General features: G+C 36.0%; 1 protein-coding gene and 1 pseudogene across 9 annotated transcripts in view; both read right to left on the reverse strand.

The window, feature by feature from the left end:
• KIF16B (kinesin family member 16B) overlaps positions 1-18,876 on the reverse strand; it is a 137,885-nt gene that overhangs the window by 41,456 nt on the left and 77,553 nt on the right. For 5 of the 9 annotated variants that reach the window (XM_085577210.1, XM_077781850.2, XM_031504221.3 and 2 more), the window contains 5 exons: positions 15,721-15,879; positions 14,799-14,904; positions 14,237-14,287; positions 7,568-7,690; positions 477-566 (listed from right to left, as the gene is read on the reverse strand). In XM_085577210.1, coding sequence (XP_085433336.1) covers positions 477-566; positions 7,568-7,690; positions 14,237-14,287; positions 14,799-14,904; positions 15,721-15,879 — 529 coding nt within the window. Of the gene's footprint in view, positions 1-476; positions 567-1,039; positions 1,181-7,558; positions 7,763-14,236; positions 14,288-14,798; positions 14,905-15,720; positions 15,880-18,876 lie in introns of those variants that run through there. The other 4 variants (XM_085577211.1, XM_085577212.1, XM_085577213.1 and 1 more) reach the window with 4 other exon arrangements.
• LOC144246025 (uncharacterized) lies at positions 11,048-13,578 on the reverse strand (annotated as a pseudogene).

Raw genomic sequence — 18,876 nt, forward strand, 5'->3', positions numbered from 1 at the left:
TTTCTGGCATTTGGGGTCTCTCTTTGTTCCAGTGGGGTTGTGAGTTTTTTGCATTTTGGTACCTAGAAATTACTGACCTTTTTTTTTTCTTGCCTGTTGGCATTCTGTTTGTTAGTAATGTGTTATTTTTCCACCTACATCTATTCTTATCTTATTCCTTAATGGTGGGAAGAGACTGGTTGGAATGAAGGGGAAAGTTACTCATTTCAGAGTAACATTTCTCTTTAAACTGTCCCAAACCAAGACAGCATGTCAAAGACTTTACAGATGAAAAGAGATGACACCCACAGCTCTTCCCACGTGCATCAATATAGCCACTCCATCATAGAGGGTCATTAAATTGGTCAGGCAGGAACTACGTTGGTGAAAGTGTGCTGGCTGTCTGAAATCACCTCCCTTTCTGAGTGAACACATCTCAAACCACTTCTTTTCAAGTCTCTACCATTTTCTGTAAAAGAAGTTTTACCAGAACTTACCTCTGGGTACTTCAGTTTTAGAGTTCTGTGCAATTCTCGAAAACGACTGTACCGCCGAAACACTGTCCAGGTCTCATCCAAGACTGTTATCTACAGCAGACAATATAAAAGGAAGAAACAGAAGTAAACCCACGCAGTGTAAAATCCATGCAGTATACAAGGTTATAAGATTAAAATGGACAGTTCCTGGTTGTCTTAAATCCAAGAACTTTTATAAGTTTACTTCATTTTTCTTTCATTATGGTGACAGAAATGTATTTAATAAAGAATACAAAGCAGAAAACACTTGAATGCATTTATTCCTTAATCCACAGTGGTTTGACAAGACTGTAAACACATAAGAACATCTCCAATCCCTTCTAGGTACACCTATTTGACTCAGTATTACTATCAGTGGGTGTTCCATTAATGAATAAATAACATCCAGAGTTATATTTATATTTATAGTTATATTCTTATAAATAGATACTGACAATTAACAAATACACATTACTTGGACAAACAGAATTCATTACCACATAGAATGGGATTCCAGTTTGTAGGATAAAATATTATACCAGCTTTTAGCAGAAGATACTCCTTTAAGACACTCTTGGTCTGTGTCTTCAAAATGGTGATGAACATTCCATTTATACAGGAAGTTTTCTTAAAACAAACATAATTACTTGTTGCTGTTCTCGACTTACAAAGTCCCGCAATTACTCCTGTGGATAAGAGTGCATAACAACAGGAGCAAAGAGGAAGGGCACACAAAACTTACTATCAGTTATTTGCAGAACTGAGATACTAAACAGTATCTGAAATTGGGTGACATTAATTAAGGACATTTCTAACTGGGCCATGAAAGTGTTTTGACTAGAGCATTTGACTTTACAGTCCAAAGCCAAAGACTTTGTGCAGGTCTGGTGACCAAAAGCTACCAAGAAGCCTAGCTGCAGGGTGAGTGAACATTATTCTACACTGACTAGCAGAGATGGAGAGAGACAACTGGCATTGCTGAAAACTGAACACTGCTGCTTTTTGAATCAAACAGGCCTAAAATGTGGCATTACCCCTCCCTAGGTATGATTTTATGCAGGAAGATAAAAAATAAGCAATTTCACAAAACATGTCTCACAAAAACACATGCATTTTAATCTTAAAAGTGACTCCTAAAATTAACAAGTATTTCTCTAATTATTGAGTGCAAAAAAAAAAAAGTTATGGAGGCAAAGAAAGTTGCAATGGAGTAGGATAACTGAGTAAGAGAAATAGAAATCAGAGTGACAAAGCCAGAAGAAACCAACTACAAATGCTGCTACCCCACATTTACAACAGACTCACCTCTGGTCCACTCTTTTCCATCCCTACTGCCTTTACTGTTGTATTTGGAATAGGGATATTAGGGGAAGTGTTTTGAAAACCAGAAATTATTGCATGTTTTATGACAAGAGGAATGAGATTTGGATTGGGCTTTTTCCTATTTTTACCTCAATTTTAAACTAAAGATTAAAGCAAACAAAACCAGCCTTCTCAAAACTTTTCACAAACATTATAACATAGGTTTTTCTAGCATGTAACCACAATGAAAATTCATTGTTTCATAAAAAACTTGTCTTTCATATCATGAATTAGCTTCACTATTACAAGTCACCATCCCTGTAAGTGCTCAAAAAAGTGGATGTGGCACTTGAGGACTTGGTTTAATGGTGAACATGTTGGTACTGCTGAGTTGACATTTGGACTTGATGATCTTAAACATTTTTTTCAACCTTCACAATTCTGTCATTTTAGGACCCCTGCACAACAGACTACATTCCCTCAACATATTGTTAACAGTGTCTCAAACTTTACAACTCAGGTGAACAGATTTAACATTCATAGGTAGGTTTAACTAAAAAAAAAAATTAATAACTCTTCGGGAATATGCATGTTATACTGATCTCAATTAACCAATCAACCATCATGTTCTGAATAATTAAGGCAGAGGACTGTGTGATTTCAATGTTTGAGTAGACAATGGTCAAGTGTAATAGCTAATCATAAAACAAAGATGTTACTCATGCTGCATACTTTTTAATTCTGTCATTTAATATTTCAGAGTTGTGAAAATTCACTGTGATCATGCCATTTGTATATGATCTTTATTTGAAAGGGACCTATTTTTCCCCAGGGGTTTTCACAGAAGAGGCATGTCATGCTGGCTGTGCATCAGAGAGCTGTTTGGTGATAGGGTGACACCAAACTTACCCAAATCAAACTGCCTGCAGCCAATTATTTATTAGCTTTCTTCTACAAAGTTTAATAACTTGTTAGAGATGGACAGGAAGGAAAACAGCAAAGCCATGCATCTGTGCTGCTTGAGAACTGTTTTTTGGTCCTTGTCATCTTCTTTGTTTACTTTCCACGTTCTTGTAATGAGACTTGCAGGTAATTGCAAAATTTTATTGTTGCTATAGCAATTGAAAAACAAATTTCAATGCTAAACAAAGTTTTAACTGACCCCTAAAGCAAGCATTAATGCTATTAGGACAGACAGAATCAAACTCCACTTGTATAAAGAGAATTACAATGCACCTGGCATAGAAATAACATTTTTAGAATATGACCTTTTACTCCTACAACTGATCCAACAAGTCTGGGCTGGGATTATTTTCCTCCATTTAAAAAAAACTGTATGACAGACTATATGCTCTGTGGGAATGGGAGAGGGACATATGCAGGTGTTTTGAACAAGTAAAGCAATTCTGAAAAGCCCTTTGCTTTTTACATAGTTTTCTAATAGAGTTAAAAGTATTTTCTTAAGAACAAAAACCATATGGTTAAGTACATCTGCAAGATAGATTTTGGAATATTCTTATCTAGGCACTGCTGAGATCCTACACTTGCCTCAGAATTGAGGGTTGTTTTGTTTCTCTAATTCTCTGATTTCACCATTTCCTAGGTAAAGCCTATAAATCTGAAAGAAGATATCACAGTCGTGTCTCCTCATCTTTTCTTCTCATGATGACTGATAGAAAATAACCAAGGAAACATTTTCAATCAATTGCACTGTAAAGCACATCACAGAACTTGCCCTCTTTCTGCTCTGTAGCAACACAAGTAACACCATGACTGGGGAAGAAAAAAGCAATATTCCACCTCATTCTGAAAGTAATGAGAAAAAAAACAGGAAATACCTAATTTCTTTATCTAGGCTGGTTAAACTGTCTACAGTCATAATGAGAACTCGTATTTCTTCACATTAACCTTGCTGAAACTGCTCCTCACACTAGGAAAACAGCATCTGAAAAGCTAGAAGTTTTCTAAGAACTTCTTATAACCTTTTTTCTGTTTTATTATTGAGGGTATTAATCGGATAATGTTGACAGAATATTAAACTTCTTACTAATGTAGGCAGTTATGGGGCATGCATCATTTTCTTAAAGAACTATGTATCAATGAGAACTAACTCTGCTTTACTCCCACTCTGCAACAGTTCACCCAACTCAGAAATAAATTTGGCCTAGAAATGTGGACTTTTTGAGCAGATTCAACACAGCATCTGGCTGAACAGAAATGGGACTGGATCTGAAGGAAAGCACTGACAGGATGTATCTGCCTGGATCTTTTCTTATAGAGTACTTGTCAGACATCACTAAAAGGCTTTGAAACACAAGAAAGCCAGTTTTGAAAGAATATCAAACAGGATAAATAAACAATGAGGAAAAGGTGAATGAGAATGAGAAGGCTCATCTACAACTTTCAGTATTGTTAGAGGATGCCTGAAGGGCTGTGCTTGATTACAGACTGTTTCCATCACCTGCTCTCAGGAAACACTGCCTGTCTTTATGAGAGCTGGAATTCCACCTTCCCTGCTGCCTTGCTGCTCCTTCTGCCAACCATGGGCACTGTCCATAACAGATGCCACTGGTTTTATTATTTTATTTATTATTTCTTTTATTTATAAAAGCTCTTCCCACACTGTTTCTAGCACAGCCTTTTTGAAACATCCTGACACAACATGAAAGGAAGGGGGAAATACATGAATAGTTCTCTGGCATGATAATTCAGCTCCAACATAAATATAGTGAGACCTGATTAAGGTATTATTGTTTCATCATGTCTTTAAAGACATAAAACTGTCACTCAAATGGAAGCTTTTTTGGAAATGAATCAATTCATACAGAATACTTAATGGCAGTCTAGCACAAACAGCTCCATGACATATTCCTGCTGCAAAAGAAGGTGCTGTCTGAGCTCTAATAAATTATTAGTTTCTTTCTGTTTTGAATTCTCTCCAGTCAGGTCTTGTAGGACCCACTCAACATCTTTAATTGGGATCTGTCCCCAGTGAAAGAACCTGAGTGGACAGAACATCCTGCTGGCCTATTCCCATACACGTCTATATCGACAAGATGCTGACCCTGCACTAAAACAAAATATTATTGGATAATATGTTAGGGTTGAAAGACCTATGAATTGACCATGAAGCTGCCAAAGAAAGCAGAACTCATTCTTTCTCTTCTGGCATTTAACAAAATAATCTTTACTACTGCATGTCACAAGAGGAATCGTATATATTTGTTATATAGAGAAATTCATTACATTTGTTGTTACATACTACATATGCAGGATTTAACTACAAACACAATGACTAGAAACATCTGTTGAAGAAAATACCTCTGAGATATCTAGGATTCACAGTTCTGGGGACTGTCTTAAAATTCAACTCAATCATCACTTGTCACTTTGTCAGGTTCCAGACTGCTATGACATGCAGATAGGTCAACTACCCATTTTCCCAAAAGCAAGAGAAACCTTGCTGAAGAAAGCTTATTTAGGAAGTAGGAAAGGAAATGGGATTAGCAACACCTCAGTCCTTTCCCACAATTGACATATATTTCAGATGACCTGAAAATAAACTTGAACTAGGTGAAGTAAGGCTGAAATCAGGAATTATCTGACATGGTATTCTGACCTGTGAGGAAGAGATTAAATGAATAGGTACATTTAGTCTCCTCCCTCTGCTACATTTTCTTGCTTTTTAAGGCTAAAAAAAAAAAAAAAAAAAAAAAAAATACAAGCCCACTACTCCAGGTGTTCTAATTTTCGATATGTCCTAGGGTGACATTATGAGATTTGTATCTCCAATTGTGTGTTCTATTTATGCTGGACATGATATTCTATGCCTTCAAGACAGGCTCTGAGAGTGAAGGCGGGGAGAAGAAGAAGCACCAGGGTTTGTTGTCAGCCTGCACTCACTGCTCCACATTCTGCTGGAACACAGAACTCCACTGTGTGTCTGGGCAAGGACAGAGCAGAACAGAGCACTCTTTTGCTTTTTATATAATTTAGCCAGCTGAGGCAGAGAAGTTTTCCCTGGACTGTTTTTGTTTTTTTTGCTCTGGACCAGGACCCAGGGAGCACTGAGAGCTTTCACTTTGTGACCTACTCTGGGCAGCACTGGAGGGACTGAGAACTGTGAGCAGCCACAGGAGAGACTTTCTCAATTTGTCAGCTCTTCAGAGCAGCAAGTGAGCTTTGTCATCTGCTATTGTTCATTTTTGGGTGCTGGGGAGTGCTTCTCCTGTTTAAATAAACAGATTTTTTCCACTTCTCTCCCAGGAATTTTTTCCCAAACCATTTCAGGGGAGTGGCTATATGGGTTTGCTTTCTGGGGGGGGGGGTGCCCCTTTTGGAGGTTTTCTCCCAAATTTGCCCTAAACCAGGAATAACTGTAGGAGCTTCTGGAGATTAATACAGATCAAAGTAGAGCTTGGAGTTCTGCACAGAAAACATTTAAAACAGAAATGTTTGTGGCAGGTCTGTGGATTGTAGCACGGAGCTAAATCCTGACTACAGCAGAAGTAATCCACTGTGACAGAGAGACCTGGAGGGAAAGGAAAAAGCATTAGCTTTTTCATTAGATTGATTCATGTGATGGAATGACTATAAGAAACATCTCCAAAACTGCCAAACTGCAAATAGTCTTTCAACTGCTCCTTTATGCTAAGATTTTGTAGAGGCTTACATGGGTTTTAGCAGTGAAGGGAGAATACCTGGAAAATAAATCCACCAACATATTCAGAACAAAAACTACCTTTTTACTTTAGCCATCTTCACTAACCATTACCTAGTCTAGTAAATCACATGTGCTGAAAACTGAGTAGGAGAGTCCTTGGGGAAGTTCCATGTGCACTTACTCATCTCTCAGCATCTCCCTGGCTCCAGGCTTTCACTAGCCCCAAGAAAATCAAAGTTCAACAGGCAAAAGGAGCTATTCCACCCACAAACAGCATGGTATGTTTCAAAATGAAAATTTAATTAGCACAAACAAAGCTAAGACTGCCCATCTTAATAAAATCCTCTTCAAAAGAGAGCACAGTTCAAAAATGGTCCTTTAGCCTGAGAGGAAGGTCACTCCTCCACCTCACAGCAGCTAATGAAGCATCTGGCAGCAGATTCAATAAAGGAGGCTGTCAGTTTTGGCTCCAATGCCATGCACATCAGTTATGCTACACATATGTCCACCCACATTGAGAACACATTTCCAATTAGACTTTAGATCTTGCTTTGAAAAAACACTGGCTGCATACCAGAGGAAACAAAATTAATATGCTTTTTTTTTCCCCCTCAGCATTTCTACACAGAAAATCAACTGAGAATTTGGAGAAGCAACACCTTGGAAATGCAGAGTGGGAAGAATCAGAACAATAAAGAGAGCATGAAAGGGGTCAAGCCTTTGTCTTGCATATGTGCAAAATACTTAAATAAAGCTTTCACAATTTCTTTATTTCAGGTAAATATTTCAAGTCTAAGCCTTTTTTATAGGTGACACTTGCATCTCAATAAAGGGCTTTCCTATACCAATATACATATAATCCTCATCTCTGGAATTCTTCAAATTGAATTGACATTGGCTCTGGAACTGCTCACCTCAAGAATTTGGCCATTAGCCTCTTCTGCACAATCAACCCACTTAGAAAATACTTGTCTTTATAGTGTCCTATACTATGCATTCTTCTGAAGTCTCTTATTTAACAGTATTGAGGCCACTTTAGAGAAAGAGAACCAAAAATTGCACTTAGTGGAACAAAAGCATTAAAGAAAAGCAAATGATAGGCACTTACCTTTATTTCAAACTCATAGTGTTCATCCTTTCCCTGCCCACACAGGACATACCGTGGGATACTAATTTTAATTGGGTCCTTTAGGTCATCTGGATTTGCTCCCAGGGAACGACAGACCATCCGCTTTCATGCACATACCAAATAGGGAGAAGAAAGGAAAACCAAAATCACTACATAAGGAAAAAAAGAAAAGAACTTCACTGAAAATGAGATAGTGTTCTTGGTCAGAGGAGCAGGCAAAGAGGAGGCAGAAGTTACTTCTACAATGAAGGAATTGTTTGAAAACAAAGCGGATCTTGTCTAATAAGCAAGCCCTAGCATATTTTATGCATACAAAAATTAAGGTGAAGTGTATTAAAAATATTCCTTTATTTGAAAAAGCATTTTCAGCTTAGATATCAAAAACAAGGAAAAGCAGAAGACTTATTACCTCTCTTTCACAAAAAAAAAAAAAATCAGTGTATTAATCAAGCTTTCACAGTTAGCTCTAATTTTTGTACATCTCTATCTTTCATAACAAAACTTTACAACATCATGCAAAGCTGCAAGGGTCTAAGCAATTCAGAAAGCTCTTAAACTTTAAAAGATTTCAAATTGATTTTATAATTAAATAAGTAATCCACAGTCAGAATAGTTTCCTACATTTTTCTTAATCATATCGGAATCCCAGAAAACTCAACTATGATAAATTTGCACAGTCTGGACAAAACAATCTAAAAATTTATTTCTAATGAGGGCTCATTCCTTTGACAGCCAGATGGAATATATAACTCTGAAATTATGCCAGAAAGAAAACATTTTTGCAACTGAAAAGATTAATGCTTTGCAGACACTATGCCCAAAAGTAGCATAAGCATTCAGAGTGAAAAAATAGAGAAACTGCCTTTAAGGAAGTCCTCTACTTGCTCCATTGAACATACTTGGTCTGAAAACCTTAATGAACTGGCACTTAAATAAAATAACAGCAGCATGACAAATATAAGTTAACAACCAAAAAGATTGAAAAACTATCACTTCAAAGTTATGACTATGTTATATATTTGTATTTAGCACTGCCATCCATCACTTGAGCTGTAACTGTATTTTCAACATTCATCTTCTTTGTAGCAACTCCTGGTGACTTCCAGTACACATAAGACTGCGTAGGAGCTGGAGAAGAATTTGAAACTCATTCATAAACACCTCTGCCTGTCACAGAGAGCCTTTTGACATCCTCATGGCTCTCAAGAAGAGGAGGCTGTTATTGCATTGCCAGTCAATTGTAAATGACAAAGTAATTTCCCTTAACATCAGCATTAATAAGAGTAAAACAAAGAAAGTGAATTTTTATTCCACTGAATTAATCTAGAGTGTATTTACCACAAACTTTAAAAAAAAAAATATTTTAAGAAACCATAAAAACAGTTTATGTTTGAATGGAAAAATATTTTCAGTGACCTTTTTTTCACAACAAATATTGTCTCCTGTCCATTTTGCTCCTCTGTAATTACTGCCCACATTACTAGCTTTCCAGCTAAAACTAATTTCTGGAGCACTGAAATGTAAGCCTCTCTTTCCTTGGGGGAAAAGAGAAGTTCATTCCCCTGAAAACAACATCATCTGTTCTAAAATAGCAATAAACCATAAAGCCACTCTTAAAGCCACCTCTGTCAACGTGTAATTTATTGACAGTCATTTTCAGAGAACTATTACAAACAGCTAATAGAGAGGAAAACAATCTCAAACAAGAAGTGTTGAGGAAAATGCACCCTAATGCATTAAATAATGCTTTGATATTCAGATACAATGATCTTTATTTTTACTTCACATAGTAAAAATAGTAGAAATATTGAAATAAAATATACTGCTATGAATTTCTTTTTCATGAAAGTGCAGAGTATTCATTGAGTTAGATTTTTTAAAAAGCAGAGAAGAGAAAAAGCATTATTGGGAAACACAAACTGCACAAACATTTAACTTTGGTATATAATCAGAAGATAAATTGGTTTCAGAGACTCATTTCCTTGGACAGCCTTGATCAAGGCAGTTCTCTCAGAAAGTGCCACTCAATGCTGACTTTGGGCAAGCCCAGAAGAAATGCCATAGTGGTGTCAACGAGGGAGCCACTCCTGAGCAGGACTGACATGATGATATTGCTCTGTCTACTCATTTCTGTACACATTCTTTGTTAAAAATACCCCACAATACCTCAAAATAACGTGACACATTTTGCTCATTTTTGGACTTCCTTAAGGAAGTAGAAATATAACAGCAATAATTCCCATACCCTTTATCCAAACAAGTGTTCATCCTTCCAGACATAACTTCCCTATCCAATGCAAGCTATTTCTTTCTAAATCCCATGTGAGTTACATTATCATGTCCTAACATATGGCAAAAACAAATGGGAAATGTTCTTGTACTAGGAGAGAGACTGAAGTCTAACTCTGTGTAGTAGATTTCACCTCTGCTTGGCAATATGCTTGCAGAATTTAGAATTTCAGATTAGATGCCACTGGTTTTTCTGCCAAGAACCATCTTCCTCAAACAAGGCAGATGGCATATTCAAGCACAGGATTCAAAAGATATTCAGCTCCCCTTAAAAGGGAAGAAACAAAAGATAGGAGATAACAGCTTATTTATTATTCAAGCATCTGACAGGGGTAACTGGTAAAATACACCTCATCCTAAGCTAGAGGAAAGCCTTACTAATGGGAATATTCTATCAATGTCCAATAGCTCAGTTTTTTCTTGGGATGCAGTCATAAAAATACTGTAAAAAGGCAATCTCACAGCATCAACAACCCCATGAATAAGCAAGCAAGAGAATGATGAAAGTAAGGCCAAGAACATTACATGGACAGAACTGTAGAGTTAAACTCACTCCATCTGTCAGGCAGTGTCCCCAGTTGTCAGCTACATAATTGAAGCATGAGAAACCTGAAATGTTTTGGTAGACCCCAAAACATCTGTCTTGCCACAGAAGTATCACCAAAGGCTGAAATGATATTAAAAGTACAACTCCTTTTGCACTTGTGACAAATTTTGATATGAAAGTGCAATAGACCTTAAATATAAAACTCTGGAGAAAAAGAGAATTGTCAATGCTAATATTCCCAAAATTGCATGTATAAAACCTGTAAACATCTGTAGTATTAAGAGCATACAGAGAAAGTAAGATTAAAAAAATCTGCAGATGTTTTGAAATATTGAGATCAAGGGCATGTAGTAAATGAGGAGCATGAAAAACAAAGATTATCAAAAAGATTAAGGAAAAGACAATCAAGGAGGAATAGAGAAGACGTTAATGAAGATAGATAGTATATGGAGGGAGCTAGAAAACACAGCCAAAATGGAAATCATAAGACAGAGCTGTAATAATAGTTTTCATCCACCTACCATATAGCATAGAAGCATTTCCCAAGTGAGGAAACATGAGGTACAGCATACCAGAGATATACAAAATGCGAGCACTCAATTAATAATTATTATTGCTTAGATGTGTTTACATAGTCTGTGATATTCCCTTAGAGCTCAAAGGCCCCTTTTTTCTATTGATTAAAGAAAAAAAAAGGAGGGGAGGGGAAGGATTTTATCAATATTTATTAGGCTTTTATTTTGAATGTATCTTAACTTATTTGGATTTCAATACCTAGGCAAATGCATAATTAGCCAAATGGCTTCTTCACTTGAACTGAATGTTAATTTCCAGATTTCCGAAGGGACATGCAAACTGCTTTGAAGAATTGATGGGATGACTGTCAGCTGAGTATTTATTTCTTTTTCACAGTATTTAGAAAAAACAATTCCTGAATCAGGTCCAACCTTGTTCCTTTTAGAAAACACAAGCTCAATTTTTGTGCACCTCTCTTTGATGGGCAAAACTGCACAATGGATATCATTCAAACTGTAAAACCAAATGCTGTCAAATTGTAATTGCTGGCACGAAGCATCCAAAATGTCAGGTTCAGAAAAAAAGATATTATTTTCCTTTAGGAGACTTATATGAATAATTGTAAGAACAAGATTCCTATACACAGTCAGCTTAGCACAGTCTGATGTAGACAGCAGTGAATGAATTTCACCTAATGAAGGTTTAATACTTCCCATATTTTCATAAAGTAAACCAGGTCAGCTAACTCAGTTTGAAATTTACAGGGCAATTTGAAAAAACAAATTAATTTATATCTGAAGTCCAATCCAGTGAAATCTGTATCAAATCATCTTTCAAGAATGGTGAATTAAACAAACATCATCATCCAAACAATCCAACTGTAATAATCAAACTTCTCATTTTGTCACTGCAAATTCTTTGAGTGAAGTGTTTGTTATAGGTAAATATTGTGAAGAAACCATCTTCAGCAGAACACAGAAGACAAATATTCCATCCAGCAAAGCCAACTTGAATCTCTTTTGTAGTACTGATAGGAACCTCATGAAATACTGCCATGGAACTCTGGCAGGTGCCTTGTTCAGCTGACAAAACAATAACATACAGAATGGAACCACACAAAGCAAGCAGATCCTGGCTCTGGTTTCCTGCAACTGCCAACAGACACCTTTCAACTCTCAACCCTAACAGAAATCTGAAGTAAAGCACAGGTGAAAAATTCCAGTACCTTTTCCAGAGAATAGGCTGAAGCTTCAAAAATACATCAGGAAAATGCACCAAGTTCTGTCTTAACACTAAACTGATTTCTAGCTCTTTTTTTTTTTTTTTTTTTTTTTTTTCCCAATGGCATGCACATTCTTCAGGGGATTTTCTCACCAAGGCATCAGAGATCTCCATGCTTATGCACATTGTGAGAGCCTCTTGCACAGAGCATTCAGGCTGAATGATGTTTTCAGTATGAGCTTTAGCACCACCACTAGTGTGGGATATGTCTTGATTTATGCCTGACTTGAGGAACACGTTTACTTGCAAGTTTCTTATAAATGGCAGATTTTTTATTAATAATATTGCTTGGGCACATCTCTCACTTGCATCACACAAACTTCCTAACTCCTTAATTTGTTTAAAAACCACTGCACTGCTGACCAGCTGACTACTAGTATCTTTGTAAAAGTAGGAAAACCGACTGAAAAAATATCCCAAAATGGAAGTGTGTTCAGGTCTTGCATCAGAAAAAGAAGATATTGCCTTAAAAGAAACCAAATCAGAGGCATTGTGTGTTGGAAGCTGAGAATTACTAGACTGGTCTTCAACTATTGGCTGCACTGCCTTTATGGGCTGTTATCTTTATAAGTTTTTGTTTCAGAATGCACATTAGACCAAGAAAAGACAAGGCACAATATGCTAAAGCCAGTTTGCTCATTAGCACCCATTAAGGATCCTGCAGAAGACATCTGTTTCAAGTAGGAACAATCAGATTCAGCTCTTGAGCTGTGACAATCTGACAAAGTAATTATTTTATCATCAGAATGATTGAAATTTTCAACCTTGTGCAGTGAATAAGACACATTATTAAAGTCAGAACTATGTAAAGAAGTAGATTAGACATTCTGATACAGAACATTCTCACTCTTTATAGTATTAGTACCTTTAGAGTGAATTAAGCTACTTCTAATGTCACAATGACATGCAAAGCTCTCCTGCTCTGAGTTATGCCTTCATTCTGAAATGCCTTCTTTGATGTACAAGGGGAAGAATGTCTTCCAGAACTGGAAAATAAATCCAGCATCTCTGTATATGCCTTCTGTCTGTCTCTTATGGTCTCTTACTCCTGCATTTTCTCCACACAACTCTGGAGCACAATTGCCATCTTTAGACAGAAATGCAAAGCCACAGTGTGGCTGCCACTGTTGACTTTTCTGTTAAAAAATTCCAAAAGAAGAAAATAATCTCTTTGTAAAATCTTCTGACCAAAACATTTCTTTAACTGAGAATTGATTTTGATTAGATTGATACAATCATTTAAAATTGGTACAATCTCTCTGTCTCTCTCAAAAACCCAAGAGCAGTGATTGAGATCTGATTAATGAACAGCTGATCTTTTCAACCCACCCCTCCTTGTTCTCTGTACAGTGTCCATCACCTGGATTATAAATGCTTTACTCAAAACCCCCAGAAAAATCAACAGGTAATGCAGAAACTCATAAGCCCTCAATTTTTTTCCCCACATATGCACAAAAAAAGTAATCCCACACTAGCCAACAGATTGCAAAAAGTCCAACACAGCTGAAAAACAACAGTGTAAGAGTCAAAAGAAGTACAATTCCAGTTGTAAATATGGTGGGAAGGGTCTAAGCCTCAGATTAAAAATACATAAATACATGTATGAATCCTAATTTATAGACACCCTTACAGCAGTTCATTGTGAGTCAAAAGTGTATTCTGAATTCAGACAATCATTTAATTAATTGAATTCAAATTAAATGTAATTAAATGCTCATTAAACACTTTTCTCCTCTAAAAACAATGAAAGGACAACTGTTCCAAATTCAGAATCATGGCAAAACAATGTAGAAAGATCTACCCTAACACCACACCTTTCAAACAAGGAAAAGCTAGGTACAATCTGAAACAAAATCACTTTGATTCCAGCTGGTAAGATGCACCACCATCTCTGCTAGTCATTAATCTTGCTGTGAATTCAAAATTCTAATTATGCAGCTAAACATTATGAAATTTAATTACAGGGCATGACATAATTTAAGACAACCATTTCATTCTGACAAATTATGACCTACCTCATACTTCAACTTGCGTTGAACAGTGCTGTTATTGTGCCTCTCATTATCCTAAGCACAAAACAAGGTACAGGAGGTTATTAAAAAGTGCCTTTCTTGTTTAAGTTAATTTAAAAGTATTAGAGGAAGAGACATTATAATATACAAAAATAACAATCCATATTTATCAACACACTCTTTGGATCAATTAGATTACCAGTTTTTGAATAGGCATTTGTAAGTATGAAATTCCATCCAGAAGAACCTTAATTTTCATGAGTTAAATCTTTTCTGGCATAAAATTAGAATTTTATTTGCAAACTTCTTATTGTAATTTACACACTCTTTCCTGCCCAAAAAAAAACCCCAGAATACAACATAAAAACACCACTGGAAATAAATATATTATTAAAATTTAAAAACTTACTTCACACCTCATTTACTGTTTACTTTTTTAAAAACTTTTTGGTAAATTAAGAGTAAGTAAACACAGCAAAACATGGAAATTACTGAATGGCAAAACTAAATCAGTGGTTAGACATGAGCACTTGAAGGTCAGGATCTCCCACCCATTTCTGCTCACCTTGAAACTTTCTGAAGACCAGGACACACTAACATGATTATCCTCAGCTTTATGATGAATATTCTGGAGCCTTCTCTGCACTTCTTGTTCAATAAAGGCATTTATCCTTTAAGACACAGAAAAGTGTGTGTGTGTATGGAAAAATAGTGTATTTTCACATAAAAATCAAGACAGAATAAAAGGCTCTTTGAAATGTCTTTAACCCTAAGTACTGCACAGCTCTTAACTGGCAGGATTAATGTTAGACCCGTTTTATCCCTCCTTAATTTTGAATGAATTTTCATCTAACAGGTAAAGGTTAAATATTGTAATTAATTAAACAAATTACTGGACCACAGGGTCAGCCACTGCTATGAGTGCAGCTCCACACAAAAGAGGCAGTGAGGGGACAAGTGATGAAGAAGAAAGGCTGGGCTTGCATCATTTGTAACTTAACAGTTTGCCTTCACTGCTGCTGTGATATCAGCAACTTGGACTAACAAAGGTTTGGTCTTCAAACACAAGGGATGTTCCAAGGGCTGATACTAACAACTGCCATGTGTAAGTATAACAAGGGAAATTAAAGATTTTTAGTGATGCCAGGCAGCTGTCCTATTAAAAAAGTTTAACACAATTAAATTTACTTTGTTGCCATAAGCATAGATGAAGCAAAACCATATAGACAAGTATCTGTAAACTCAAAACCAATTTAAATACCTTTCAACCTACAGTTTCCCAACCCTTTATTCTAAAACAAACTGCACAGGAGCAACAGCTGAGACTATTGGCTACGTACAGCAGAACATCAATTTTATTTCCAGACCAGTCTTGCAGTGCAATCGCAGTATTTAAATCAAATTCAACCCTGGCAGAATGGTCTTTCCAAATATTTCTTTTCTAAAGCTCTTGTTTGCATTCCATTTCAGGAATGCTGATTACCTACCTATCATCAACCAGTGGGGCAGCAGGTGCCTGTGCCTTTGTTGGGCTGGCAGGGGAAGTGCTGTGGGAGACTCTCTCATCTAATATTCCATGGTTTCCTTTCTGAGCTCCATCACCCCCATATATTTTTTGCTTCAGCTGCTGAATTTCATGGTCCAGGCTATAAAGATATTGTAACATGTAATTTGCTTTGGTTTAGAGTTGATTTGAATAATTCTGATGGGAAATAATGTGCCTACACTGGTATACACTAATATTTATGAAGGTTTAAAAATCGTAATTGTTCTTTAAGCACATTTAGACAGGAAAATACAGACAGCTCAAAACCACATTCCAAGAGTAGTATTAAGTCAAATAAAACAACTTCAATAACTTCCATTGCAAGAGGTATCTAAATCTGTACATTAAATATTAACTCCTAAGACCTAACCTAATGAATGAATAAATACTCATTTTTACAGAACTCTAACAATGACCTCAGATATTATTTTCCAGTGTGAATGTAAATGAAGAAATAAAAGGGTAAAAAATTAAAAACTCCAAATACAGCACTAATACCAAAAAAACCCAAAGAAAACCTAAAACACTGATTTGGTAAAACTTCTCTATATAATCTTTAAATTGTGTCCTAAACATGTACATTTTCCAGTTGTTCCATCTGTATATTTGTTTTTGAAAATTCACTAACAAAATAAACATATAGTACTTATTGTATATATACAGTGAAGAAATCTTTTGAAACCTCCTAGCTTTCTTTAACAAATAATTTCAGTTCCACCTGGATTTATGCACAGAACACAACATGTAAAATTGGGTACTGTGTTTTGGACTAAAAACGCCTGAAGCATTTTGTATGAAATAAGAAGCACTTATTGCAATATTCATCATGTTACAACAAAGTAATCTTCAGAACACCCTTGTCACTTGTAAACTAGCTGAGATTAGATTAGTAACACAGTAAAAATCTTCCCCAATTTCATTACAGTTTTTGTCTCTAAAAGTAATTGTTTTTCTAGAGGTTACTTAATAATCAAATAATAAAAGTAAATAAGTTCTTGCTAAAACAGAGAAACTATGCAAACCTGGGATTCTACCACTTCTGGTACAATTGTATGTATCTAAACTGAAGTGCAGTTGTATATGCCATCCTGGAGGTTAAGTGAGAAAATTAGAGAGATAATGAATGCTGAGGCTTAGGCTGAATTTTTACTTCAGTTTTAGAGTGCTTTTTGCAGCACTGCCTGAAGCCATCTATTTCTTTTGATTAGCAGCAAAACAATCTTGTGTCCTGAGGATAAGTGGATGAAAGACAGCTGATGTATATAGGAAAGCGTTTGCATCCATGGAAAATCAATTTAACTACAAAAGTCAGATTTACATTAAAGGAACAAAGCTCAGCTCTTGGTTTGTAAACATTCTACTATGACAAGATATTACTTATTTAGCTACAAACTTAGGCAGCTTTGTGATGCACCCACCAGTGAGTATACGGAGCTGTGCCCTGCCCCTTGCCTCAAAGATGGCTCTAAATTTGCTTTATGTTCCTTCTAGTGCCCCAAACCTCTGCCAGTAAAGCCAAAATGTGTGTATATATCCCAGTTAATCTCAAATTATCATTTTGGGAGTAATCCCTGTTGTTTTGGGGTGATTCACAATGATATCAAATACCAGAATTATCTGTGGCCAAAAACTGTTACAGGGTCTTTAAAATCATGAAGCCACAGACCTTGAGTGTCTTGTGGAATTGGGGGTGCAGGCATTTTAAAAAGTTCCCCACCTGAGTTTTTTCACAGCTTGTGGAATTGGGGGTGCAGGCATTTTAAAAAGTTCCCCACCTGAGTTTTTTCACAGCTTTTCACAGCATGGTATTTGTGTTGCTGACTGCTTGGTCTCTGCTTAGGCAAAGTGGTGTGGTGAGGTCTAGCAGTTTGATATCTACGAGTTATTTTCTTTTTTCCCCTCTACCTATTGGCATTTTTTTTCCTTCATAAACTAATGCTTTTTCACTTTCTGCTATTAGTATCAATTTCTTATAAGTGGAAAGGGATTGCTGGAACTCTTAAAGGAGACAACTCATTCCAGAGCATTCTCCTTTAAATTACTTCAAACTAAGACACCTGTAGGTAAAAGAATTTTGAGCTTCCATATGATTCAAACAAATAAAAACATTGTATCTAGTAATGATGGACTTAAACTTGTATAGCACATTTCATTTAAACATTTTCATATAGTTAACTGATCTGAACCAGAGCACATCATTACATAATGGGATCTAGATAAACAATAAGAAACATATATAATTCATATGCTTACTATGGCATCATACACTGTGAAATGCAAACTCAAACAGAAGAGCAGTAAGTAGCCTGAAATGTTTAACATACTCTCATGTATCTTTAGATCTTTTTCTTGCCTCAATGTTCACAAAAACATACTGAATTGAATATATCAGGCCCATGGGTTATTCACTTAAAGACTTCAAAGTTTTATTTAGCCCGTGCAAGAGGATTTTGAAGTAAATAAGAAAATAAAAAAAAAAAAACAAACCAAAAACCAAGGAAAAAAGACAAAAAAAAAAAAGATCTTTTTACTTCCTTGGTATCTTCCCCAAACCTCAGTTTTCTGGCTGACAACATTTTTTCACTTATCACACAACCCTATATTTGTAGAACCTCCAGTTGTTAATAGCTCACTTTAGTCAAGTGAGATGCTTAGTGTAGAAAATGAGACTTCATGTTCACAACAATTATGGGAAATAATGGCAATATACACAAAATGATGAATCAGTATTGAAAATGCTTAACTAAAAGCCAAACAATGTAGCTATAAATGTTGAAAAAGTGACCTCTACACAGTCTATATAAAGCAACTCTTCTGATAATGGTTTAAAAGGCATGGAGTACAGAAGAGCTCTTCAATCTGTCTACAGGCAAGTTTCTTCTTTTAGGTGGTTTTTCCATACCTGTTTGAAGGGCTTATGAAATAATATTCAGATAAATTAGTGAAATATTTTAAAAACAGATGACAAGTGCTACCACAGGAAAAAGAATAAAACTGATTTTTTCACTGACAGTCACAGGTTTTAAAGCTCCAGTATAAGCAAATCAGGAAGCACATTTAAAAATGGCAATTCTGCACTTTTTCCATACTGCAAGGA

This window comes from Lonchura striata, chromosome 3 (assembly GCF_050655825.1).
Source record: "Lonchura striata isolate lonStrDom1 chromosome 3, ASM5065582v1, whole genome shotgun sequence".
In the NCBI taxonomy this organism is placed as follows: Eukaryota; Metazoa; Chordata; class Aves; order Passeriformes; family Estrildidae; genus Lonchura; species Lonchura striata.